This window comes from Zea mays, chromosome 2 (genome assembly GCF_902167145.1).
Source record: "Zea mays cultivar B73 chromosome 2, Zm-B73-REFERENCE-NAM-5.0, whole genome shotgun sequence".
Classification (NCBI taxonomy): domain Eukaryota; kingdom Viridiplantae; phylum Streptophyta; class Magnoliopsida; order Poales; family Poaceae; genus Zea; species Zea mays.
Window position 1 is genome coordinate 200,576,713 of NC_050097.1, and position 25,965 is coordinate 200,602,677.

General features: G+C 49.8%; 3 protein-coding genes across 3 annotated transcripts; all 3 read right to left on the reverse strand.

Annotated features, from left to right (window-relative positions):
• Positions 1–292: 292 nt before the first annotated feature.
• On the reverse strand, positions 293–1,544 carry LOC103647602 (dehydration-responsive element-binding protein 1H). Its single transcript, XM_008672111.3, has one exon. The coding sequence runs from the start codon at positions 1,207–1,209 to the stop codon at positions 415–417; it is 795 nt and encodes a 264-aa protein (XP_008670333.1). The 5' UTR covers positions 1,210–1,544; the 3' UTR covers positions 293–414.
• A 4,098-nt stretch (positions 1,545–5,642) lies between these two features.
• LOC100286313 (uncharacterized) lies at positions 5,643–6,622 on the reverse strand. Its single transcript, NM_001159200.1, has one exon. The coding sequence runs from the start codon at positions 6,540–6,542 to the stop codon at positions 5,850–5,852; it is 693 nt and encodes a 230-aa protein (NP_001152672.1). The 5' UTR covers positions 6,543–6,622; the 3' UTR covers positions 5,643–5,849.
• Positions 6,623–22,620: 15,998 nt separating this feature from the next.
• On the reverse strand, positions 22,621–24,585 carry LOC100382128 (Protein DETOXIFICATION 50). The gene has a single exon (NM_001174889.1). It carries the CDS (start codon positions 24,420–24,422, stop codon positions 22,824–22,826), a length of 1,599 nt encoding a protein of 532 aa, NP_001168360.1. The 5' UTR covers positions 24,423–24,585; the 3' UTR covers positions 22,621–22,823.
• Between the last annotated feature and the right edge of the window lie 1,380 nt (positions 24,586–25,965).

Genomic DNA, 25,965 nt, shown 5'->3' on the forward strand with positions numbered 1-25,965 from the left:
CTGCTTTCCATCCGCCCAGTGGAGCGCCACAGCTCGCGTAACTGGAAGCATTTTCTTGGCAGCAGAAAGGGAGGAAGATTCAAAGGTCTACCAGGTTGCTCGGTCACATCTCACAAGCCAACGGTTGATGGGAGACATTCCACAAGCATCTAGAGGATTCTAGAGCAATTAGTTTGAACCAGAGGATTCTAGAGCTTGTGTTGCTTTCTTGTTCCCTTTCGTTTCATGGAATGGAAGCAATACCCGAAGCTGCGGGAGCCGGGAAGACGACAAGAACAGCGGGCGAGAAATCGGAACCAAAGACTTCTTTTGAAGTCCATTTGCTGCGAAATCAATTAGAATTCTGTTACAGAGGTGAATACAATCAGTGGGGGGGCTTTGGGGTGGTTGTCAGGCTTATTATTGTTAACTTTGCTAGTAGTAGCTCCAGAGCGCGACGTCAGCGGCTCCGGAGTCACAGCAGTCTTCATGATCCCAGGCGGCCGCTGGCGGCGGCGGCTCCACGAGCAACCCTTCCGCGAGGCTGGCGTAGTACGCATCCAACTCCAGGTCCATGTCCCCGAACCAGTCGGGCTCAAACACATCGCCGTCCAAGTCCAACGCCACTGCTTCGTCGGCCTTCACAGGCACGTGCTCAAGCGCCGCCGCCGGCGAGCCAGCAGCAGAAACGTCCGGCAGCGACGGCGACGAGGAGGGAGGAGACGCGCCCGAGGTCGCTTCGTCGGCGGCCCCGGAGCGGCGCTGGAACTCCGCGACGGCCTCGAGCGCCGCCCGGCGGGCGTCGTCCAGGCCCGGGAGCGCGGACGGGGGCGGCACGGCGAGCAGCCGCGCGGAGTCCGGGAAGTTGAGGCGCCCCGCGCCGCGGCCCTGCAGGGCGAGCATCGCGGCGTCGTGCGCGCGCGCCGCCGCCTCGGCGGCGAGGTAGGTGCCGAGCCACAGCCGCGCGCCGCGCCTCCCCGGGACGCGCACCTCGCACACCCACCGGCCCGCGGCGCCCCGCCGCCGCACGCCGCGGAACACCGGGTGCCGCGTCTCCCGGAACTTCGTGCGCCCCGCGGGGCGCTTCTTGGGCGGCTGCTGCGGGGAGGAAGCGGGCGACGGCGGCCACGCCGCCTTGCTCTGCTGCTCGGACGAGGACGAGGACGACGACGCCGAGGTGGAGGTGGAAGACGAGGAGGTCGCGTGCTGGACGAGGCCGGCCGTGTCCATGGCTGCTGCTGTGACTGTGACCCTGACCCCTGCCGGTGACTGACTGCTTGAGCTTGCTGTTGGGAGTGGAAGTGGAGTGAGGAGTGAGCTGGTTCTGGTTTCTTGTCTCGAGCTTGAGCTGAGTGGTAGCTGTGTGGAGCGTGTGGTTTTGTGGGAGGTGTATTTATAGGTATGCCCTGCGACGTTGGAGTTCACACGCGGAGAAGCCGTGGTGACGAACAACGGAACAAGGCGCCGGGCCGGCGGTTGGGCGGCTGGCCGCGGCAAAGGAAACAGCTGGTGCCAGTAGATTCTTTGGGAGCCCAGGTACTTAAAATATGTTTCAGCTGCTGGGACGCTTTTTTTATCTGATGCTGGGGCCGCGTGGGGTCTGGCCGGCTGGAGAATTTATGCTGTGCAGGTGCAGCTCGCTGCTTCACAAACAGACAGAGTGGTGTGCACTGCAGCTGCAGTGAAGTGGAGGAAGACAGGAAGTGCTGTCAGACTGGCCGCAACGGACGCGGCGCGACGCCCCCTCCCCTTGCCCTGTAGCTCGCATGGCGGCTACAGGGCGCCTCCCAACGCCGCAGCGGTGGACGCTAGCCAGCGCTCTACGAAAAGGTAACGTTCTCTCTCCCCCTCGTTCTGGCGTTATCTCTCTCCCCCCTCTAAACACTGTTCACGTGGGCCCGCTTCCAATTGTTAGTAGATAAAAAATTTATAATAGATGAAAAGTATGTATAAAAAATGATATTTTATAGTGTAGTGGGATATAGGGGGAGTATTTAGAGGGAACCGCTGCGGGAGATGAAAAAATAGGGGGTGGAATGTTGATGATGTGACCCAAAAAAGTGATATAGGGGGAAAAATTTAGGGGGAACGGTTGCGGATAGCCTCACCAGCTCCTAGGTCCTAGCCTCCTAGGCTCCTAGGCAGCTGGGAAGTAAGTGAGTGATGGTTTTGTAATTTTTGTTGAGAACTAAAAGCAGTCCGGACTGTCTCTTTAGCGGCACGATCCGTCCACGTATTCAGGATTTATTGTCGAATTTGTTAGCTAAATCAATCAGATTACTCGAGAACTGATTTGTAACGGGTCTAGACATTCCTTTTATATAGATAAAGGGTTACGACCGATTAAACTCACACAATCGATTAAAACAATTTTAGTTATGATTTTATCTTATGTATTAGGAGTAGTTCTAGTTTAGCCTTCCTCTACCTCGAATCTTCACTTTTTTCGGCTCTACGTCGACTAGAGACGTCTTGGTGGTCTAACGACCTGAAGACACACCCTAGGTTCTCTCCTCCCCTATGGGGTCTCTCCCGGAAGACGAGATATAGATCTGCTGCGAACAAGACGACTATCTGCGCCATCGCGAACTATCCAAACACCAGACGTGGATCGTATGGACGTACGCAGAGAAGGGGTCACTCCTACGCTCAGATAGCAGACCGTCCGGCTCAGAACCATGGACTGTCCACATCTTCGTATAGAGCACCGCTAGATAGTTCATCTACCCATGTTTAACGTCCAAATCAACGCCAACACTTTTGTTTCTCCTCTCCCTTTATTTCCTTTTCCCACGTGAGCGGGAGAGACAGCCATACAGGGATTCTGGTAGCGAGAGGGTCTTGCTTATCTTGATTTCTAAAACCATCTTATAGGTTGGATCACTTAATTTCTATTCTACTCATTCTAAATTCTAAGTCATTTTGATTTTTTTAGATACATAGATTATATTATTACTACACTACTACTAGATATAGTGTTTTTCTCAGATACAAATCAAAACCTATGTATTTAAAAAAAAAGACAAAAAGGACCGGCAAATCAAAAATAGAGGAATCATGTAGCAGCATGCATGCTACAATTTCCTGTGCGTGTAATATTATGTGCTTGCTTTCATCAGAGTCCACGAATCTAAATACAAAACTGTAAGGTTATCATTCTACACCCTTAGCTGATCTCCATATTCACCGGCCTTCCGATTTGAAGCCTAGATTAACAACCGGTTGTTAAGCGTCATCACGAGGTAAGATAAGATAAACCAGCGCGTGCAATACGAGTAGCTGCTAGCAAGTTAATAGCCTGTACTGTAACCCTATGTGGGTTCTGCAAACAAGTGATCTAGCATGGACTCACTCCTTTTAGGGCCTGTTCGATTAGCTCTCAATCCACATAGATTAAGTGGGATTGGGTGGGTTTAAATCCCAACTAAGGGCTTGTTCGGTTATTCCCAATACACATGAATTGGATGAGATTGGAAAAAATTGAGAAGAAGTTTGACTTATTTGGGATTCAAACTCATCCAATCCCACTCAATCCACATGGATTGAGAGCTAACCGAACAAGCCCTAAGTCAAACCATTTCTTAATTTTTTTCCAATCTCATTCAATTCATAGGTAACGGGATTAACCGAACAAGGCCTTAGGGGGTGTTTGGTTTGAGGAATCACTTCATCTAAAATATGGTGGTGCATCATGGGTCCATTCCTCAAATTTAGTGGGATAGCCTTATTCCTCATATTAGTACTAACTAAATAACTATAAGAATAAGGGGATGATGGATCAACTTAATCCATTCCACAAACCAAACAAAAAAGTGAGTAGTGAGAAGACGATGGACTAGATCATTCCTCAAACCAAATAGCTTATTAGATGAGTTGTTCCGGCTGCTGTCTTTGCGAGGGATGGATAGCTTATAGTTTTTAGATGGGAAGGAGTGGATGATGGAAAAGATAGCCCGTGGCAGTAATCAAATACGAGCGATACGCGACGCGACCCGTCGTAGCGCCCGCTGACCCCGACCCGAGTGAGTGAGCCACAGCCGCGGAAATACCTGCCTGGATTTTTCTCCGTCCCGTACGCCGTTGCCTTCCGCGATTTTGCCCCCTTGGCGCTTCCGGAGGCGCCGAGGCAGGCAGGCAGCTTCCGTGCAGTGCAGTGCAGTGCAGGAGGGCTTTGGCCACACGCCCACAGCCTGCTGGGTGCTGGCTGTTGTTGTCGCGCCGGTAGCTAGCGTGCTCCAGGCTCCAGCTAACCTCTGCAGGTTGCTCCGTACCTTTTTTTTCCAAAAAAAAATCGCTACATGTATTTTGGTCTAAAATGAAAATATCGTACTAGTAAACTAGTAGTGGCTCTGGATTCCTCCTCGCATCTTGGAGAACCCTGCTCGGAAGCGCTTCGGATGGGGATTATCTCGTTGTGCTCGGCAACCTTTTCAGGCCGGTCACCTGATCAGGATAGGGCTATTTAAATTTGTATTTCTAATTTTGTCACCTTCCTCGTTTTTATCCTTAGCCATATTTTTCTTTTTGCGCTCAGTTTTTACACTTCCGCTATATAACACTAGAAGACAAAATCGAGAAAAAAAACACGACTATAGATAAAAATGATGACAGCATCAAAACTGAGCTCATCAGCTTAAAGAAAAACTATTAGAATATGGGAGCCGTTCAAAGTTGTGTATGGGCGGGGCGGGACGGAACCTTAATTTTTTTTTATTATGCTGCCGGTGCTAATAATCTCATCTGGCAGGGGCTTACCTCAGCTGCAAGTGGAAGGTACACCGGGGGATACATGCATCCTAGTGCCAGTACAGTAATCTGTATATATATATAAAGATGTTTTTCTTTCTTTATTGGGTTCTTTGAACTAGATGCACTTTTCGGCCCAAGTTCGATTATGCTACTAGTCAGCTTAATCGCATACGTCATAGACGATGTGATACACAGATGCAACTTCTTTTTTCTTTACGTGTTATTATGTACGGGGCCTCGGTACTGTTGGCTACATGATTATTTATGGCCTGTTTGATTTTCTTTAGTCTAGAGACTAAAGTTTAGTTCCTAAAATGTTTGGTTCTAAGGGCTAAAATCAGTAAGAATATACTCATGACTCATAAAAAGACTAAAATGGTCTTTAACGTTCTCCTGCTATTAGTACAATTGAATTAAACGAGGGATAAATATGGAATTAATATGATTTAATATATTTTAGCACATATGTGAAGAACTAAACTAAAGATTAAATCATTTTAGTCCATATTTTAGACTTAGTATTTGATAAAAAAAAGGACTAAATGAGATTAAAAACTAGAGACTAATCTTTAGTCCCTCTAACCAAACACCCCCTCAGTGTGTACTTAGTTTAAACAAGTGGCACGTTTGTTCCGATCGTCTGGAATATCGGTGCAGAAACGTGCAGCACTGGTACGAGAAACCGCGGCAGAACACACATGCGCAGAGCTGTGACCTGAGATGGTAGTACAGCTGTTTTCAAGTGCAGAAGAATGGAGTCAAGGATTGCGGTTGGCGCTTCGCTCCCTTCCTTCGACCGGCCTCAAACAGCCAGTCTTTGGTGGAGCTACACCTGGGTCCCATCCTTAGTTTGCATGCCGTTAGCGGTTACAGTGGCAGCTTCAAGGTCAACCACTATTATAACCCCATACATATTGAGAGTCAACACTATAATAATAATAAGCTCAAGACTTTTTGCTACCATTACAAAGTCAACGGCCATGCTCTGTTTTTTTCCCAATCTGCTCTGTTTCGTTAATAGAAGCAGCAGTAACCTTTGTGCAGTTACCAAATTGTGGCACAGGACACGACGAGAACGAGAAAAGGTAAAAACCGAAAGTACAGCGACCACTAGTCCTAGCCTAGTAGCTCCAGAGCGGCAATTCGGAAGCCACGCCGTCGTCGCATAACGCGGGGACAATGGGCGGTGGCTCCACGAGCATCGCCTGCGCCAAGTTCGCGTAGTACAGGTCCCAGCTCATGCCACCGAACATGTCCAGCTCGAACGGCGAGTCGTCGTCGGTGGTGGTGGCCGAGGAGGACTCGTCGCCGTCCTTGTCGTTGGGCGACGTCGAGGACGCGGCCGAGAGCGCGTCCCCCTCCTCCTCCTCGCGGCGGCGCAGGAAGCTCTCCACGGCCTCCGCCACGGCGCGGCGGACGTCGGCGAGGCTGGCGTACGAGGCCGTCGGCACGGCGAGCAGCCACGCCGAGTCCGCGAAGTTGAGGCGCGCGGCGCCGGCGGCGACGGCGAGCATCGCGGCGTCGTGCGCGCGGGCCGCGGCCTCGGCGGTGTCGAAGGTGCCGAGCCAGAGCCTGCAGCCGCGCCTCCCGGGCACGCGCACCTCGCAGACCCACCGCCCGGCGCGGCCCCGGCGCCGCACGCCGCGGAACACCGGGTGCCGCGTCTCCCGGAACTTGGTGCGCCCCGCCGGCCGCTTCTTCGGCGGCGACGCCCACGCGGTCTGGTGGTGTTCCGACGACGACGAGGTGGAGGTGGAGCTACTGCACGGCGAGCCGGACTCGGCGCTCGTCGTCTCCCTCTTGATTGGGCACATCTTAGCTCGCTCGATTTTAAGGTGTTGATCGATCTGCCTGGCTGCTGCGATGCGACTTGGCCTTGGGTGGTTTTTGCGATGCGAACGATGGGATTTGCGGGCGCATATTTATAGGTGGCGGCTGCTGAAGCAGAGTAGAAAGCGCGGGGATGGATTGGAGGCACTCACAGTCACAGTCACACAGCGGGAGAAAGAAAGCAGAAAGGGGAATGCATCTGGCTGCCTGAGGCAACTTGCAACCAGGCAACAGGGTGGCTTCGACTTGGAGATGGAGAGTGACATCCCACGCTTTCTTTATTGCAACTTGCGACCATGAGATGATAGATACTGCCTTTTGCTTCCCGTTGCCGGTCTTTGTCTCTGGTTTTCCACAACCACAAACAACATACAGACACAGTAAACGCCCTCGGCCCTCGCGGCCTTGTCATTTGTGAAATGCCATTTTTTTTATAGCTACTACTTGGCTGCAGCATTGGTATACAAGAACTCGTGCTGTGTTGACTCAGGGAGGGTGGGTAAGGGCATCCCACATAAATGATACGTATCTTAAGAGTTATTTAAAAGGTAAGTGAAAAAAACATAAGAGATGAATTTTGGTGAAAGAATGTTTTTAGCACGGTTCTCTGTTTCAAGATACTGTTCCAGTCATACAATCCATATAAATAAGCAGTGCCTTAAAGAGTTCGAGTGAATAAGATACTAAGCTTAAATACAAGAGCTCGTATGAATGAGTTTCTTAGGTGTATCTAGTGTTTGAACAACAACAACAACAACATATTTAGCTTGTACATGCCCAAGATGGTCGATGACATCGGTTAGACTGGTCAACAGGTCCTGACACCGGTTGAACCGCCCTAGGGCCGGTTCAACCGCCTGGTGGCAAGTTGACATACAGTCTGTCTGTCAGTCAAGTCAGACAGAGCAATTGACCTAGAGACTAGTTGAACTGCCCCTAGGGCCAGTTTAACTGGTATTGACCATAAAGTTCAGGACATAAAATACAGGTTGAACTGCCCCGAAGGCAAGTTAAAATGGTTTTAGCCAAAGAGTTTTATAGTTGAAGTTAAGCTCAACTCAGCTGAAGAAGCTCAACTCAGCTGAGAAAGTTCAACTCAGCTGATAAAATTTAACTCAGTTGAAAAAGTCCAACTGCTTTTCAACAAGAACACTATGTCTTGGACGACACCAACGAACATGGGCGAAGTCCAGTAGATGTATCGGGACCCGTGCAGCCGATGGTGACGACGCGACGTAACTGAGCCGCAAAACCAGGACCGGTCGGCGGCAGGCAGCCCCGGTATATCACACACGACACAAAAGCGGGCAGCAGTGGGATCGCAGGGAAGCTACCGCCACTTGCGGGCTCCCGTGTGTACAGTAGTGTGGTAGGCACGCCCACTTGCGGGCAACCGGACAAAACACAACTTTTTTTTTGGGCGTCCGGCTCAATCAATCGGCCCTGCCCAAGTTGTGGGAGATGCTTCTCCTAGTCCTCTCCCGCCGCGCTGATCGCCCAAGCCACGGACCCCCACCTAGCTAGCCGACGCCCAAAAAGTCGGGCCGTCCATAAGAAAATGTGATGGCTCCCGTCGTACACCCGATTGATCGATTGGGCACGGTTCGATCGCACCAGCAGGGTTGACACGACCTGAGAAGTTAGTTTAAAAAAAAACTCTTATATTATCTTTAATGACAGTTAAAAAAATTAAAAATAGAAAACCTTCTTATTGTACTCCTATTAGACGTCGCGTGCGCAACCACAATTTCTTAACTTATCCGTATGACCGTATACACGCACCTTTGCGCTCTGGCACGGTTCGTGGCTATCCTATCTCTCATCCTCTGCCTTTTACTTTAATGGCCTTTTCGACCGCTTGTTCTTTAAAATAGGAATGGGTAGCCTTTCGCGGTTGGATTTTTGTTCAGGTACAGCTTCACCTTGATGCTGACGGTCCTGGAACACAGGGTGATACTCATGCTTTGCACCCAAACCATGGCTGTTTCTTCTTTTTTTAAAAAAAATAAAAGAGCGGACGCGCTAATCTAATGCGAACCAGCTGCCCACTGCCACTGAGCCACAGGGGACGACTGCCCCCCGTATTTCCTTTTCGCGCCTTTTTTTGTCTATGGTAGTGTTTGGTTGAGGAGCCAAGTAGAACGAAACCGTTCCATCCTTAATTCTAGGAACGAAGCCGCTATGTTCTGTGTTTGGTAATCTGGAACGGAGCGGCTCTGTTTTTTGTTTGGTTGCAGAGTAAACGGAATGGAGCGTGACTGTGCGAGCGGGATTGGAACGGAGCGGCTCCGTCCGGTTGATTTTTTAGAGCGGAATGGTTCCGGATCTGAGGAGAATATTCCCTAATTGGAGTCATTCCGTTCTAGTTCCTTTGTAACCAAACAACAACAAAACTAAGATAGAACGGCTCCGTTTTACTTGACTCTTCAACCAAACACTACCTAAGAGTAGTAGTGTTCTTTTTCATGGTTCTGTCATGCACTTCCGCCGCTCGGATTGCTGATGCATGCAATACTATACAGGCATACATCACACCAGTTTCGCTCTCTACCTTCCTTTTCCTCCACCTTCAACAGTGATCCATCGTTTATTGCTATTCGAACAAACCAGTCCTTTTTTTTAAATATCGACCGCTCTCAAGTCTGTGCGCTGTACATCTGCACACACACACAAAAAAAAATCCCCACTGCACGTTCTCAGGAAAGCGACGTGCTCTCCATCCGTCTACGGGGGAAAAATCATTATCGTTTCTCTCTCTCTCAAAGACTTGATAAGTCATTAATTATACTAAATACATATATATAAAATATAACAACATTTTTAGTATCATCAGATATATTATAAAATCTAATTTTTATTTAGAGATCTATACAGATACCAATAATTAACCTGCTTTATAAACCTAACCAGACACAACCTCTTCTTTCTCTCTCTCTCTCGACTTTGACACTTTGTACAAACCTAGGATGACATGTTATCGGAGACAGAAAACACGTGGTTTATGGAACCTATTATGGACAATAAGATGTTCGTGAGTGGTGCTAGCGGGGACTTACTCCGAATGGCGAGCTAGGGGGCCTAGTAGGTGGATATGAGACGATGGCTTATACTGGTTCAGGCTGGAGCACTAGTCCAGTGTAGTGCTGACAGTAGTACTGCTTGGGGCGTGTTACAGTTGGGTGCTTGTGTGAAGCTAAGGGATGTCTTGGATGTGGGTTGTCTTGCCCTTTTATAGCTCAAGGGTAGACGTTACAATGAGAAACTGTATTCTACTAGGTTGGAGTTCGACCTCCTTCTGGGCCTCGTAGCCCCTATGGTGTCGTCTGACGGGTCGTGTGCCACCGTATCCCTGGTACGGTGTCGCGTCCCATCCAGGGGCGGACCCAGAGTAAAATGAGAGTGAGGGCATACTTACGAAGACAAGTATCAAAACACTAGAATAAGGGCATCTAAGTTAAACTGAGCAGAGGACCTTATAATGAAAATCTAGTCTCTACTACTTGCACCAAAGAAATGAGCGAGGGCACATGCCCTCGCTCCACCCTACCTAGGTCCGCCCCTGGTCCCATCCGTTCGTTGAAGGGTTCATGTAGCTATTCTGTTATAGACGTAGCGGTGCTTGATGGGTCCTGCCGAGTCAGTTCGAGGTGAGATTATGGGATGTCTTCAGTATAGCTTCACCTTCCGTCATCCCACTACCGTCACCTTTCATCATGCACAAGCGAATGCCTGGTATGGCGTATCGCCCCGTCTCTTCTGGCGTATGGGTCACTGGAGAGACCCCAATACTGGGATCCCTACGGCTGGGGTTGTGCAGTCCCACTGGTCAGTGGAGATTCGTATCCGTTGTCGTGCTTGATAGGGACCCTTTAGTACTGCTCTCACGGTCTGAACACGGCTTGGTGATGATTTGTCCCATCGTGCCGTCGTGGCTTGACAGTACTAGGTCGGCTCTATCCTCCGGTAGAGGTGTTTGCATGAGAGCTAGTTGTCGTCTTGCCAGGTTGCTTGACAGACAAGTTGGTCGGTAGTCCTGATTCGCTGGGTTACTCTGCAATATTTGTTTAGTGGGCGAGTTGATCGAAAATCATGCATCGCCGAGTTACTCGTCGGACAAGTTGTTCAGCTTGATGGACCATCATCAAGAGGCCTTTTGGACCTTGTTTGGATACCCTATTCTCATGTACCCAACAAATAGTATTGACTTGGCTCAACAATATGTTACATCATTGCTAACGTATGGGTGCTCAGACCGTCAACGAGGCAACGAAGCAGCAAGAGGGGGTCGTCGTCCCGACTGAACGGCCGGGCGGCGTCTGGATTGCGATGAGTTGACTCTCACTTTTTGTGTGGCCTATAATAATAACACGCCCATTTTCGATGACCACAGCCTCGCGAGTTGAATTCAACGTAAATTATTAATACTGTCTGCCAGAAGAAGAATAAAAAAAGTCAGAATCTTCTCGGTCAGGCCTGTGTTGCGACCATGGGACTCTGCTGCGTGAGAGTGAGAGATGTACGGGGTTTAGATGTCAACGGAGAAGACTTTGGTAGAATGTCAACGGTGACGACTGATGAAGTGGGACTGCCGAAGAGCCTGCGTCAGGCATTACATCGGGCGATCGTCTGCCTCGACGCTGACGGCAGCATTGCGGCACGGCCATGGCACTCTCGCCGCTACGGGAGGCATGTCAGGCTAGGCAGCGGGCGGCACTACTATGCACAGTCCAGTCGCTGTCGCCCACTGTGTTATGACATCACCGTCGCTTTCTCGCTTCAAAATACTACTAGTCGCACAACGTAGAGAGACACACGCTGGCGTATCGTATTTCACGATCGAAAATCAGAGCATTCCCAGATGTACGAGCTCGTTGGGCCGCTCATTTTGCTATGACTACTTCGGGTTACCTGTGCATCAACCACCCGACGCCGACGATCAGCCCACGTTTGAAAAAGTTATTGGGCTCCAACGTCACGGTATCGGCCATGTCTGGGTGGTGTAGGTAGGGGTCAAACCGCTACCGTCAAGCTGTGTTTTGCTATTGGGCCTTGGTAGCTTGAAACCGAGTATAGGTAGTATTTGGGCCTACTTAGGGCCGATTTGGTACAAACGTTAAAAAAGGCCCCAAGTTCACTAATGTAGTCTTCAATTTATATTTATCATATTTTTTTTCTAGCATGGCCGATGAGAGTTAACATAGAGGCTCATTCGAGTCTTTCAATAACGGTAAGATAAGATTTTTTTTCATAATGATAGAGGCAGATAGTTTTTATAGTGAATAATATTAGATCCAACTATTATGGACAACGGTAATTAGAGTCCACTAAATTAAAGACTACATGTTTCTAACTAAGTAATTATCATGAGTTTTTTTTAACAAAAATTATACCATGTCTATTTGGAACAAACCTCTGACAGGTAAAAATAAGATGATGTCATTATAGCGTGTATCGTGGTACCTCAACTATACATAGTAGATTATCATTAATCAACACGATTCACAAGTATATTCTCAATTGTCTCACCCCCACCCAATTTATAAGGGATGTTTCGTACTCTGATAGCGGTAATGATACCTATAGTTGGCCAAAGGGCTCGAAGCCTGAGAACTCGGGCCACGGCATGACCCGGTGGGATTGAGTCGATCCAACTTGACCCTAGGTTCCCGCATGGGTCGCACCCTCGGCGCAACATGTTAGCCGGCTAGACTTGACTCAACGGGTCCTAACATGTCCTGTGTAGCCCTCGCATACGTGGCCCCAACATCTGCACGATAGTTGAGTAGCGCATCTACCTTTTTAAACCTCCCTCATTCCCATCACTCTATATCGCGGCTACATCGCCTAACTTAACTAGAGAATGGACATGCTTGCTGTCGCTCGCATCTAACCATCATCAGTTAGCTTCTCTTGCCTTGTCATTCCTCCATCTTCATTTTTGTACCAAGTCATCGCTTGTTGGAGCCGGTCTCATTTTGTTCATCTATAATCTCTTCCTCTCTCTCTCTCTCTATCCGTCTCTTTTCGGGTTTGCTCACTCCTTTGTTAGATACTCCCAAAAAATCTAATATCTATCTATCCTCTCCTTGTAGATCCATGAATCCCAGTCTTCAACATCTCTATTACCCCGACCGCGCATGCAAATCATACTCCAAACCCTAACCTTTACTTTGAGGCTTGCTCCTGCATTGCATGCTTATGTTGGTAAATGATTTGTGCATTAGCGTTATGCTTGTCAAATCATCATTTTAATTGTTAAAGATGTGCTTGAAGTCTTCAAGTCCATTGTTCATGCTTTTAGATCTATAGTTTCATTTATGAATTCCTCTAGTCTGTGCATTATATTGCTTCATACAAAAACTTATGCGTTGATAACGACATCTGCGCTCATAAGTTTGGCTTGGACATTGATGTTTGATGAAATGCAACCTATCTGATCATTGCAAACCATAATTTGGTTGATGACAAACCATTATTCATAGACAATAATTGGAAAGTTGCTAATATGCTTCTCATATTCCTTGAACAGTTTTATGATTCTACATTGTTATATGGTGTTTATTATCTAACATCTGCACTAGTTACACATCATGTTCTCGAGATTGCTGGCAATTTAAAAACCTATGAAAAAACAGATACCTTAGAAATGTTGTTGTCTCCCTCCCCCATGAAAGACAAGTTTGGGTACAATTGGTCTATAATTCTGATGTTTTATTCCTTTGCTTTTACTTTGGATTCTAGAACCAAGATAAGAGGCTAGGATTATCTCCAAATTATGGCTAACCTTACTTGTGAAGATTTTTTCTGCTTATATAACCACTATTATTAGGGCTAACCTATCTGATACTTGTGCTATGTATGATATGAAGTTTGATGTTGTGAGATTGCAAAGGGCCACACTTCTAGGGCCTTATAATAGTAAGGGCTAGTTTGAGAATCCTATTTTTATTTTTCTTTAGAAAATATGAATCTCTTGGAAAAATAGAGTTCCCAAACTAGCCCTAAGAGAAAGACTGGTTGGGGAAACTTTTTAGTGCTGGAGTTCGTGTTGGTGCTAGTCTTAATGTTGGACTTGGTGTTGGTTCCTGTCTAACTATTCGATTTGGTTCATCGTCTAGGAGACAAATCAGCAAAGTGCTTTGCTGCAGGCAGCATATTCTAGTGCTAACCTTACCTTGACACCATCAAGGATGGCACCGCGCCGCACATGAGTTGTATAGCTGGGGCTGGCCCGTTAATTAGTGCAATCCATTGCCTAAGACAACACGGTTTGGCGGTGCACCCATGAACCGTGCCAGCACGACCACGCCTTGGAGCTATGCTTATTAGAATGTGCTCAAGTTGTGCCGCGTGTCTCCGGACCGGCGTACAGGACTACGCGGGACATGCGAGATCCGTGCACACATGCATCCAGCAGCAGCGACCATGCATGAAACCGACAGCTGCTCGCTCTTTACGCAGAAGCTAGCACACACGACGACGACGACGAGGAACCGTAGGCGACCATGAAACCGAATAACGTACTACTATACTAGCTTAGCTGCCATCGTTTGTAAGAAAGAACGCACTCAACTGAAACGCGGGCTGTGTCGAGGACATCACCAGTTCGCTGAAGCTCTCAGCGAACTCTGACCGAGAGAAGATCAGCCTGCTATGTCTTGTGACATAAAACTACACGTCGTATGCGGCCGTTACACAGTCTAGTGTCCACACCCGACGATTCGCCATCACACAGTCGCCCCGGCGTGGAGTCACCCGCCGTTCATCGTCATCAGCGCGGTACGTACGGCGTGCGCCCAAAATTCAGGGGTCTCTGACCGCGACGCCGCCCCCGTTGTTGTGCGATTATTTTAATTTACGAGATCACGGGATCAATCACAGCTGCGATATGCGACGACGCGAGGCACTCGTATTATTGGCAGGGGGGGCGCTGGAGTATCTGGGATTGATCCCATGCATCATCATGGGATCGAAAACTGGGACGGGGGATTACAAGCTGCAGGACGTCAATGACTTCGATTGGCGCGGCGCAAGATGGATGGATGGATATATAGTACTAGTAGCCGCCTAGGTCAACTCTAGCGCCCTATACCCACACCCATAACGTACTTGTCAAATGTATGTAACCTATATCAAGAAGAACTAGCAGCTAGAACGAAGGGCCAACAACGTTTGTGTACGTATAAGGGTCAAGATGTTGCGACCAGCTGGTGTAAGGTTTGTTTGGAGCACCCGAAGGGCCGGCCAAAATCTTGGTGCCCTACTAATATAATGGAGAGGTTAGCACGTAGAAATCGAGTAGCGTAGCACGTAAGAGTTTGGTTGAGCACGTACAACGTTGACGTACTACGTTGCTTACGTTCTGCGAGTACCGCATGACTAGTTCGCGAAAGAATATGAGGCATTTGGGAAGGTCGTCCAAGAACCAAGAACATCATCGTCGTCTAGCTCCAGCCAAGCATATATATATACTAGTAACTGATGCGCACTTCGCGCGCAGAAAACGTTTGTAGTATGAGAGAACAATATTATATATTTTTAAGATAACATGTTCATGTATATTGTAGTTTGTATACGTACGTACAAAAGATAGAACAGTTGGATAGATCCATTAGTTGGTTCCAAAACAAACAAACTGATCTAAAAATAAAGTTTGGTGCCGAGGGAATGGAAGCAAATTTAAGGTATTCATGCCCGAATCCAGCCTGCATGGGCATTGCGGCTGTGTTTGATGGGTGAGGCGAGAGAGGGAAGGTGCTTCGAGCGGTGGTTCGTGTACGTAGTCGTTGATCCGTGCAGCACCACAACGGCGTTTGAGGGGAGAGGGGGGAAGGGCTACCGCCTATCGGCCATGTGAGGTCGATATCTAACTGTCTCAATGTTCAGTTAACTATCTAGGCATCTCGTAAACATTGTAATTTTTTGTGCTCAGTGAACTCTATGTTTATTGACCTCAGTACCTCAATGTTTAGTTTATCTATATTTTTGACCAAAGGCTTAAGATGGCTCGATTGCTTTCGTATTTGATTTCAGCTTCCATCTTGAGTATTCAATATATCTAACTTTGTGAATTCTGAGTAAACAAAAAAATAGTAAATTATTTATTCTATAATGCGGGAGGTAAAGAGGGAGACAATGCTGGGGAGCGTAACACGCTGTTTTTTTAGTTATGGAGCTTGTCATGAATAACTATGAGGCTCTGGGTTTTTTCCTTACATACTGGAGAGGCATTATTGTACCCAGATAGCCTGCAGATGCATAAGAAGTCTTCTAGTATGCTAATTTATGATGAGCAAATGGAATTTGTGATGAGGGAATGGATGATGAACCCAAATTATTGCACTAAATCTTCTAATTGCAAAATTGAAAAAGTGATAGACACCAACTCGTTTACATCTCCAACGAAAGGCAAGTTGCAAACCTGAATAGGTATTCATCTTCACCAAAAAAATCATCAATGCAGATACTAAAACACCAATCTGACGCTGGAAAAAATTAAATATAAATTTATTGTTTAGGTGAGCAACGAAAAGAAAAGTGTCGCTCAGAGCTAGACTACCTAGAGCAGTGTAGTTGCAATTGGATTCGTCAGCACTGGTGCGTGAAGCACATACCTTCCGCTGCCCGAACCTAGGGCTCACCATATGGGTGCGCCTTCCTATCCATGATGTCGACTTCCGATGTTTGTCCTCCCAAGTGCAAATAGAGACGGCAACCTGTCAATTGCTATCTCGTCGCAGGCTGAGCACATGGAGAAGTTCAGGAAGCTAATCCGTGATGCTTTAATCGATGCCAACTATTGAAGGAGGATGTTATAGGGCGAGAGGCTCTATGCCCTGCCCAAATTCTAAGATAAAATACTAAAGTTTCAAGTGAACCCAGTGGCTGCACTTTCACTTTTGAAGACTTGCAAAGTAAATTCATGGTCATGTCATTTTGTGAGATCAAATATAAAGAAAGGGTATAAATTATATGAAGAAAAATAGTAAAAATCATTGTTAGGAACAAACTCCAATAGCAGTATCTACTTGTACTCGAAGACATAGTTGAGTTCGAGCTGCGATTGCAACAGATTATACTCTATCAGGTTGACTGAGGTCTTCTTAGTGGCGAATCTTGCATGTGTTGATAACAACAGGTGCAACAACCAAATGAAAAATCAAGGTTTACTGTTTATTCGATACACTTATGCAAAATGCACGAGGACTTCTGCATATTCTATAAGTATAAAAAATTTAAATAAAAGTTCCTGCAAAATTATATGGATATTTGACACCGGAATTCCAATAGAAAAAGATGGAGAAAATTGAAGGAAGCAATAAGCAGAGCGTACAGCAGGATTGCAGGAGCCGAGTTACAAAGGGAAAGAGAGAGGTAGCTGACCTCTCAGGCGATGGAGCATTCCTGATTGATGCCCTTCTCGCCGCTTCGCGAGGAGACGGCGGCGAGCGTCTCCAAAGGCGTCGCTCCACAGGGTGCTCGATGTCCCAGCATCGACACGGCATGGTAGCAATAATCTCGGCTCGCTGTCGCGTTAGGAGACGGCAGCCCTTTTGGAAACGTCGGGAAACTGCCTTATTGCAATTGGAACTTTCCAGGCGTATGTAGGTGTGAGCAGGCTGAGAAGCAGCTTCGATCGTAGATGAAATATCGTGCGGACTCTATTATTTTCGCCGACGTGGATGAACGTGGCCGCACGTTTGCGTCACGCTTTGTATATTAGTAATACAGCATGTTTGCTTGCTGACCTAGCTAGGTGTTGATATCCAAAAATTCCATTTCACCGAGTTGTTAAAGTGTGAAAAAGATCATATACCATTGTGTTCCGATCCTCTCTAGCTGAGATGGTTAAAAAAAACATCAGTCTGCATAAAAAAACACAGAGATCTAGAGAACCAAAACTATTCGATCACAAAGTTACTCGATAGGGATAGTAGGGATAAGATTACGTGCTTCTCGATAGCTCTGCGAAAATACCAGAGTCATCGACGTATTTCTTTTTTAGCTTCTTACGCTGTGTACTTGGGCTATGTGCTTTACTTTTCTAGCCTATGTCATAGGTTTAGAACGTAGGTCGAATAGATACAACAACACGTATAGTCAAAATCGTACGTAGTTGTACATGCATGTATATATATAGACACACGCGACGGGTGCCTTGTTTGCAAATATAGCACGGCCCCGTAATATTATTATTATTGTTGCAGCCGGCCGGCCGGGGCGGCAGCCGGCAGGTGACACGCGGCTCCCGGTCAAATCAGCCCCCTGCTCCTTAGCGGCATGACATGGCTAGTGCCTAGTAGCTTCCCTTTAGTGAACAGTTCCTATCGCACAGAAGCCGCCATTAACACCAAACCGGAGCGGTCCTTAGCTTTAAAAATCAACCACCGCCATTATATGGTCCCTGTGGCGGAGGAGCTAGCCCCGGCCGGGAGGGAGGTCCATGACCATGACCACTGATGGACGGAGGCGAGCCAAAGTTAAGGCCGCTCGCTAGCTAGCTGCTGCTGGTTGGTGGTGGTGGCGGCGAGGGGCGCAGTAGTAGACCAGTAGTGCAGTCAACAATCTGCCGACACCAGAGCTCGCGCGACGACCGTGCACATCGATCTGTGGCAGACTGGCAGTGCATGCATGATGCGGCACCGTACATTTGATTGGAGAAGTGGATGCATGGAGCAGAGAGAGAGAGTTGGATTGCCTGTCCAGTTGTGACAGTCTGCGTGCCGGGGCCTAACGTACTCATGCATCTAACTAACGCAGTACGTACGTACGTACTATATATTCCAGGGTGTCGAAAGACACTGAGACTGTGTTAGTTAGATGCATGTGTTAGATGCCACGTCGCTCTCGCGTTCCCCAGTAGCAGGCTGGGGGAGAAGAAGCCCGGCCTTCTGCGTGCATGTGCTGCAGCTAGCGTTCTCTCTCGACAAGGCTAGGCCAGGGGAACGCCCCCACTTCCCTTCGTTTCCCGCTCCCGCTCGCGCGCGCGTGCATCTATCGGTCGCCCCATCGACATCATCGGTCGGTGGGTGCACGCCCGCGGCTGTCGAAGCAGGATTGGCCCAAAACGCCGCGACCGCACGAGCTCATCGGGATGGTCCTGCAGCCTGCCTGCTTTGAGCTGTTCGCGTCGCGCGCGTGCCCCAGCAGGTGAACCAATCAAGGCAGGTAGGCGGGCGGGCGGGAGGGAGTTGCGCGCACGCGCGACTGACGATCCTGTGGTCGTCGTTGCGTTGCGCTCGCTGCAACTGCAAGCCCGGCCGGCACGGGCTCCCCGCGCCCGCCTGCAATGCTGGCTTGGCTTTCGGCGCCGGCCATGCAACAGCACCGCTAGCTAGCAGCTGCTGGTCCATGCCATGCATATGCTGCGACGCCCTGCAAGACCTGAACGGTGTAGACGTGTAGTACGTGGCCTGGGCCTGGCTCTGCGACCCAATGCATGCCCCCACTCCCCCAGCGCGCGGGGACGACGGCCGGCCGGGAAGATATATATACACACACACACGTACGACAGGGACGGGGTAGCGAACCTAGCTAGCCAGCTAGCTTCAGCCTCACCATCATCGAGAGTTGCATTTTTTGGTTTCCAGCTCGTAAATTGATCATCAGGCAGGCGCATGCATGAGCTGTAGCCTGGACTGGAGTAGGTTAGCAGGCACGGCGGCGCTGCCAGGCTTAGCTAATCATTATGACGCTAATCCATGGCGCATCCAGGTCCATCCGAACCGAACCGTGCGCGCATGTCGTCCTATCCGACCGTCCTTGACCACATGGGCTGCGCCTACGCGCGACGGTCGTGTTCCTTTCGGTGTTCGCCGGAACTAACGTGACGTGCTTCGAGGCAAAAGAATAGGACGCGATGGCTCACTCACCTAGCTATCGATCGACGATCGTCACCTCTCCAACTCCTTGGGGTTCCACGAAAACGACGAGCCGGCCGGGAACAGCTTTTGGTTGCTCCATTCCATCACGTCACGTCAGGCTCGATCTCCCTCGGCGAGCGGAGACGGCGGCGGGCGACCGCGTAGGGAGAACGGCGTCGTCACTGCGTGCGTGGCAGCCCGCAGCCCGACGAGCTGTCGCCGGAGGCGGGGGAAAGTCAAGTGTCCGCGAAGGAGGAGTACCGAGTACCTGACCTGTCGCCCGCACGTGGGGGAGACACGTGCGTGCGCGCGGAAGCGGAACCAGCAATGATGATGGGGAAGTGCGGAACCAGCCGTAGAGCAGTCTGCTCTGCTGGCGACAGAGTGAAGAGAATGCACGGGGACATGTTACTTTTCACCTCGGAAATGGCGTTCCAGAGCTGCAACGGTACGGAGTAGTAGCACTGGCGCAGACAAGACGGCGATGCGGGTATGATGAGCTGACAGTCTGACACACACACTCTCACACGCGCGCGCGGCCAGGCCTGGCCAGCGCCGAGTGCGGGGCATGTGGGCGCCGGAGGGCGAGATGAGATCGATCCTGCAGTTCCAGCTCCACACCGACAAAAGTTTGGAGGCGGGACTCGTACAAGTGCGAGCTGTGTGTCAGCCTTTTGGCCCACACGGCAGTCTCGTACTGTTACCTTTGGATTAACGTTGGTTGTTTTAACTGCTGCAAGCTGCTAATCCATATAGACAAAAACACCAGTAAGAGTCCATACAGATTAAAGTCAAGCAAACGTACTTCTTCGTCCAAAGAACAGATACCCTAAGACAGAGTACCAATCGAGCTTCCACTGACACCTACGGCTGTCGCGCACTATACTGTGTGTTTTTGCAGTTCTCCCACCACATTTTCTCTATATCTTCTATTATATTTTATTACATCGCCCAAAAGTATATTCTCCACGTCGGGACAGCGCTGCTGACCAACCTACCCGTCGAGCAACCCGGCGAGGCGAGGCTGCAAACCAACCTGCCTGCAGAGAAACTCTGCGAGGCGGGGCTGCCGACCAACCCAGCAAGACGACAGCCAGCTCTTGAACAGGCTAGGAAGAGCCGACCTAGGACCATCGAGCCTCATCGGCATGATAGGACATCAACGAGCCATGTCCAGACTGTGGAAGTGGTACCAAAGGGTCTTTATCAAACACGACGCAGGATGTGTATCCCCGCGGACTAGTGGGACCAGACAACCCTAGCCGCAGGGGACCTCAGCATCGGGGTCTCTACTTTGACCCGTACGCCAGAAGGTACGGGGCAATACGCGCGTACGAAGCATATGCCTACGCATGATTAAAGGTGACGCTAAGGGGGTGACGGAAGATGAAGATGTACTGAAGATATCCCTAAACCTCACCTCCAGCTGACTCAGCCGGACCCAACAAGCACCACTACGTCTATATCGGAACAGTTACAGGAACCCATTGACGAACGGACGAGACACGACACCATACCGGGGGTATGGCGGCGCACGACACCATAGGGGCTACGAGACCTAGAAACGAGAGACCGAACTCCACCCTAGTAGGATACTAGTTCTCATTGTAACGGCTACCCTTAGCTATAAAAAGGCAAAACAACCCCCATCCAAAGATATACCAAAGCTTCACACAAGCAGTCAACTGTAACACGCTCGAAGCAATACTACTATCAGCAGCAATACTATTATCACCACTACACTGGATTAGGGCTCCGGCCTGAACTAGTTATCCACTCGTCCCGGATCCACCCTTGAGCCCCCATAGCTCACCATTCGGAGTAAGTTCGCGCTAGCATCCCTGCCGAAACACAAATCTTATTGTTCCCTAGTTCCAAAATCCACGACAACCCTAAACTTCCTTGCGCCACGATTTCATTACCTTCCCTAAACTTCCATGTGCTACAATTGCCACACTATTTTATGGATCTATTATTCTTTTTTTAGAATAAGAATTTTCAAAATTCACTTGTGTAAAAGAATAAAAAAGAGCTTTTTGGATGAAGTAAAAAAATATAGAACTGGTCATTAATCGTGGTTATATAGATTTTTTTTCTACACTAGGGTTTTTATCCTAGGTATAAGAAGATTAGCCAAGCTAACATTTTTATTATGAAGATATCAATCGATTTTCAAGACTGAGTTTCCCTTAGTTATCATAGGGGCAATAAGTTTCTTCCCTTAATTGACTTATGGCTGGAAGCTTATGTGTGATATTTTTTAGTTTCTTTTTTTAGTCTTTTCAGGGAACCTTCTACATATTTTCGTTTTCAATAAAGCCCACTAGTAGAAGATAAAATTAAACCCCTCCAGTTTGTTGCTAAAAAAAGTTATATTATTATTGCATGGTAACCATGCATTTGTTCGACATATTCGGTTATTTCACAGAACAATTGAACAAATGAGATATTTTAAGATCATCTAAGAAAGAGAATCGATTTAAACATGGCTAGTACTGTACCGACTGCCGAATTCACCTTGGATCGAACGATTCATCGAGTTCCAAGGATCCTCTCTACTAGACTGTAGTGTTACTACAGATCACTGTAGAACCATTGGTTGTATTATATTCACAGTTTGATAGTACCAGTTCCCAGAATCTCTGAAAACCACACACTGCATACTAGAACCATTGGTTGTATTATATTCATTGTAATCCGTGGGTGACGGAATTCACATGTGGAATTTCATTTGTACAATTATATATCCTACACGCTTGCACCACCAACCATACAGTGTGCATAAATAAAGGCATCCTTTTAAAAAAATAAACTAATGGGAAAAATAAAGGCGTTCTAAAAGGAGATGGTACCAGTAACAGAGTGGCAATGTGAGCTTGTTTCTTCTGTTTGAGACACAATGGGCATCAGGGAAACAACTAAGCTGGGACAGGGGCAGTACACCACTTGCGGCCAAAATATTCCTGTTTGCGCATGGTAGAGATAATGACAGTTAAATCATGCACATTAATAATGAAATCCTGTAGGATTAAACAAATGCTATTACCACTATTAGAGATCGGAAGATTCAGGTCCCCAAGTCCATTGGTCACTTTGAGTAGCAAAGCTTTGTTTGGCAATTGTTCTGGAATCTAGTTGGAAAAAAAACTGGCTATCTTTCATTTGTACAGCGGGACACTACACTACACTCACTCTTTTTAACTGTAAACTCTCTCTTTCTCGTTTCGAAGAGGGAAAAATAAGCTAACAACAGAGGGAGGTTGAAGCTTTGTATTGCTACAAATCCCCCCAAAAAGGTCGGGTAAAATCACAAAAAAGAACTAATAAAGCAAAAAAGAAAACCTATGGCTAATGAATCGAGGATGCAAATCATCCATGAATCAGGTCCTGCTTCCGTCGTCGCTAGACGCAATCCGCCACCACGAACAGTGTGTTCCCGACCTCTGCTTTGGCCGCTTCTGCATGGCTTGTTTTGTCCTCGTCGACAATGCCGACGACGTCAAAGCCGCCGCCGCGCCCGCCGGTGAGCTGGCGGGCGCGCTCCGTCTGCTCCGCCCAGTCGGTGCCGAGCACGGCGCGCAGCATCAGCGCGGCGCAGACGAGCTGCGCGGCCAGCATGCCGCCCCACATCCCGCGGAAGTCCAGACGGGCGGGCCAGAACGCCAGCGCCAGCGCCACGGGCATGCCCACGCCGTAGAACGCGGACACGTTGATCCTCGCCGCCTTCTCGGGCCGCGCGCTGCCGCGCAGCACGCCGCAGCCGGCCGTCTGCGGGCAGTTCCCCAGCTCGGCCGTGCCGAGCAGCGGCAGCGCCGCCGCCGCCAGCCTCAGGATGGCCTCGTCCGCGGTGAACATCCGCGCCCAGATGCCCCTCACGGACACGGCGAATGCGCAGGCCACCAGGCCCAGCGCGGCGCCCAGGCCGAGCCCGACGCGCGCGACGAGGCGCGCGCGCTCCGGCCTCCGGGCGCCCAGCTCGTGCCCGACACGCGTGGAAACGGCGCAGCCGAGCGAATGCGGGAAGATGTATATCAGCGAGGTGGTCTGTATGAGCACGCCCATGGCCGCCACCGCCGCCTTGGGGTCGATGAGCACGCCACAGAGGAGCACCATGATCTCGTACCACCACCACTCCAGGCAGACCGACATGCAGCTGTGCACGCACAGCCTCACAAGGCTCCACCACTCCCCCTCGGCTGGTGTCGGCGGCGCCACGGACGCGCCCTTCTTGGCGCCGCCGTCGTCATGGGCGCCGTACATTCCGCGGAAGTAGACGTACGCCACGAGGAAAAGCAAGAAGTTGAGGTTGGTCCAGACCCCTCCGAGCGCGACGCCACGGACGCCGAGGCCGAGGCCGCTCACGAGGAGGAAGTTGATGGGCACGTGGAGGAGCAGCGCGGCGGCGGCGCCGTAGGTGAGCGGCAGCGTGACGGACTGCGCGCGGAGGTAGATGCGGATCGGGTGGAGGAAGCACTGCAGCACGAGGTCGGGGAGGCAGCAGAGGATGTAGGCGTACGCGGTGGCCGCGATGTCGGGGTCCTGCCCCGTGGAGACGAGGACCCGGTGCATGGCCGCCCAGAGCAGGCCGATGGGCACGGACGCGGCCAGGAGCAGCAGAACGGTGCGCCGGAGCGCGGCGCGGAGGAGGTCCGTCCGCCCCGCGCCGAACGCCTGGCCGCAGACGGGGTCCATCCCGCCGGCGAGCCCTGAGAGGACGGAGTAGCCGGTGATGTTTGCGAAGCCGAGCGCGAGGGAGCCCCCGGCGAGGGGCAGCTGGCCGAGGCGGCCGAGGAACACCATGGACACCAGCGAGCGCATGTAGAACAGGATGCCCGCGCCGACCATTGGCCCCGTGAGGCAGAGGATGGCGGCCACCTCGGCGAGGACGCTGCCGGGCGCAGGCCTCGGGCGGTCGTGCAGCTCAGGGTAGGTGTCGGCCGTCGACGAGAGGAGCGGCCTGTGGTGGCATTGCGCCGGCTCCGGGCACTGGCACGTCGCCATGGCGCTGCTGCGCGGCCTGCGTGAAGTGTCCCCGTGCCTGCCGCGGCCTCTGGTTTGTTTGCCGCAGAGGGGCCACGTCTGTGTGCTGTTGCGGTGGCAGGGACGAGAGCTGGCACTCGTACTGGCACTGTTTATATAGATGCTTGCAGGTGCAGCGCATGACATTCTATCGTTTGGATTTTCCATGGGCCCAACAGGGAAATGGTTCATTGTAAATCGAGGTGATTGCTCGCTTGGCCCACACGGCGGAGAGATCCAGCTAGGACGCAAAAAGGACACGCCATCTCTAAATTTGTTGCTACTAGTAACGTGTGAAAAAAAATATGAAGAGGCTTGTGGCGACCAGGACTAGCAGAACAGAAAAACGCCGTGCATGTATTCTACTCGAATACACAAAAGCATCATCTCAACTAACTCATCAGCGCCACTTGATGTCGCACGTGCAAAAAAGAGGGTTTTGTGACGATAGCAACAAAAACTGTTGTCGATGTACATGTACTGCTTCCCTGCTTCATAAAGCTTCAAATGCAGCGCCACCACTATGCTACGTGACGATTAGCAATGACACCTCAAAGTTGAGCCCATTCCGACAAGTCACAACTCAAGACTACTCAAAGAGTCTTGTCACAATAGATTATCATACATGACCATTAATTGGCATGCACACGGTATTTTCTACCGTCGCGCGTAGATTTCTCTTTTTCTCTAGATCTTTCTCCTTTCCCGTAAGTTGCGACCGAAGTAAAAAAATTGAGTCTATGTGAGATACCAACTCTGCGAGGAGGACCAACTGACCAGCTCTCCGATGACCAACTCACTGTCGAGCAACTCGACTAGGCAAAGATCTGAGTCCAGCGCTACTGATCTATGTGAGATACGATGGGACGCACCACCATCAAGCCACGTCCGGACATACACACAACATGCTGAATGGGCATCGGGGTCTCTACAGTAATTAGAGTACCCGGATCACAACCCTAAAGTGTCTAGACACTTGAGTAAGAAAGGGTTATACTCAAATACGCTCCCAATCTTACGAAGGCACGAGGGATCTATGTCACGACTCGCGAGGCCACCCTCAGCCGAGAGACGCAGTCACGACACGCTCGAGGCCCCCCCTCCGGGGGCGGGATATGCAGTCACGACTCGCCTGAGGCCAACCTCGGATGGGAGACACGGTCACGACTCACCCGAGGCTAACCTTAGGCGGGAGACGTAGTCACGGCTCACTCGAGGCTAACCTCGGGCGGAATACGCAGTCACGGCTCGCTCGAGGACAACCTCGGGCGGAAGATGTATTCACGCCTCGCACAATGCCAACCTCGGGCAAGAGAGTTAGTCACGGCTCGCCTGAGGCCAAACTCTACAAAACTCTAGATTTTTCAATCTAGGACTCTGGAATTTCTATCTTAGAGAGCTAAAACATATCACCCTCACCCAGAAAACCCAAATACAAAACTTTAAGAATTCCAACCAAAAGAGGGTGCTAGAGCTCATACTAAACTAATCTAGTCTAACCACCCTAGCACATGAGAGTTAATCT

What these genes read in the sequence shown, in the direction of transcription:
- LOC103647602 (XM_008672111.3), bottom strand. Translation starts at nt 1,209, where the DNA reads ATGGACACGGCCGGCCTCGTCCAGCACGCGACCTCCTCGTCTTCCACC.
- LOC100382128 (NM_001174889.1), bottom strand. Translation starts at nt 24,422, where the DNA reads ATGGCGACGTGCCAGTGCCCGGAGCCGGCGCAATGCCACCACAGGCCG.
- LOC100286313 (NM_001159200.1), bottom strand. Translation starts at nt 6,542, where the DNA reads ATGTGCCCAATCAAGAGGGAGACGACGAGCGCCGAGTCCGGCTCGCCG.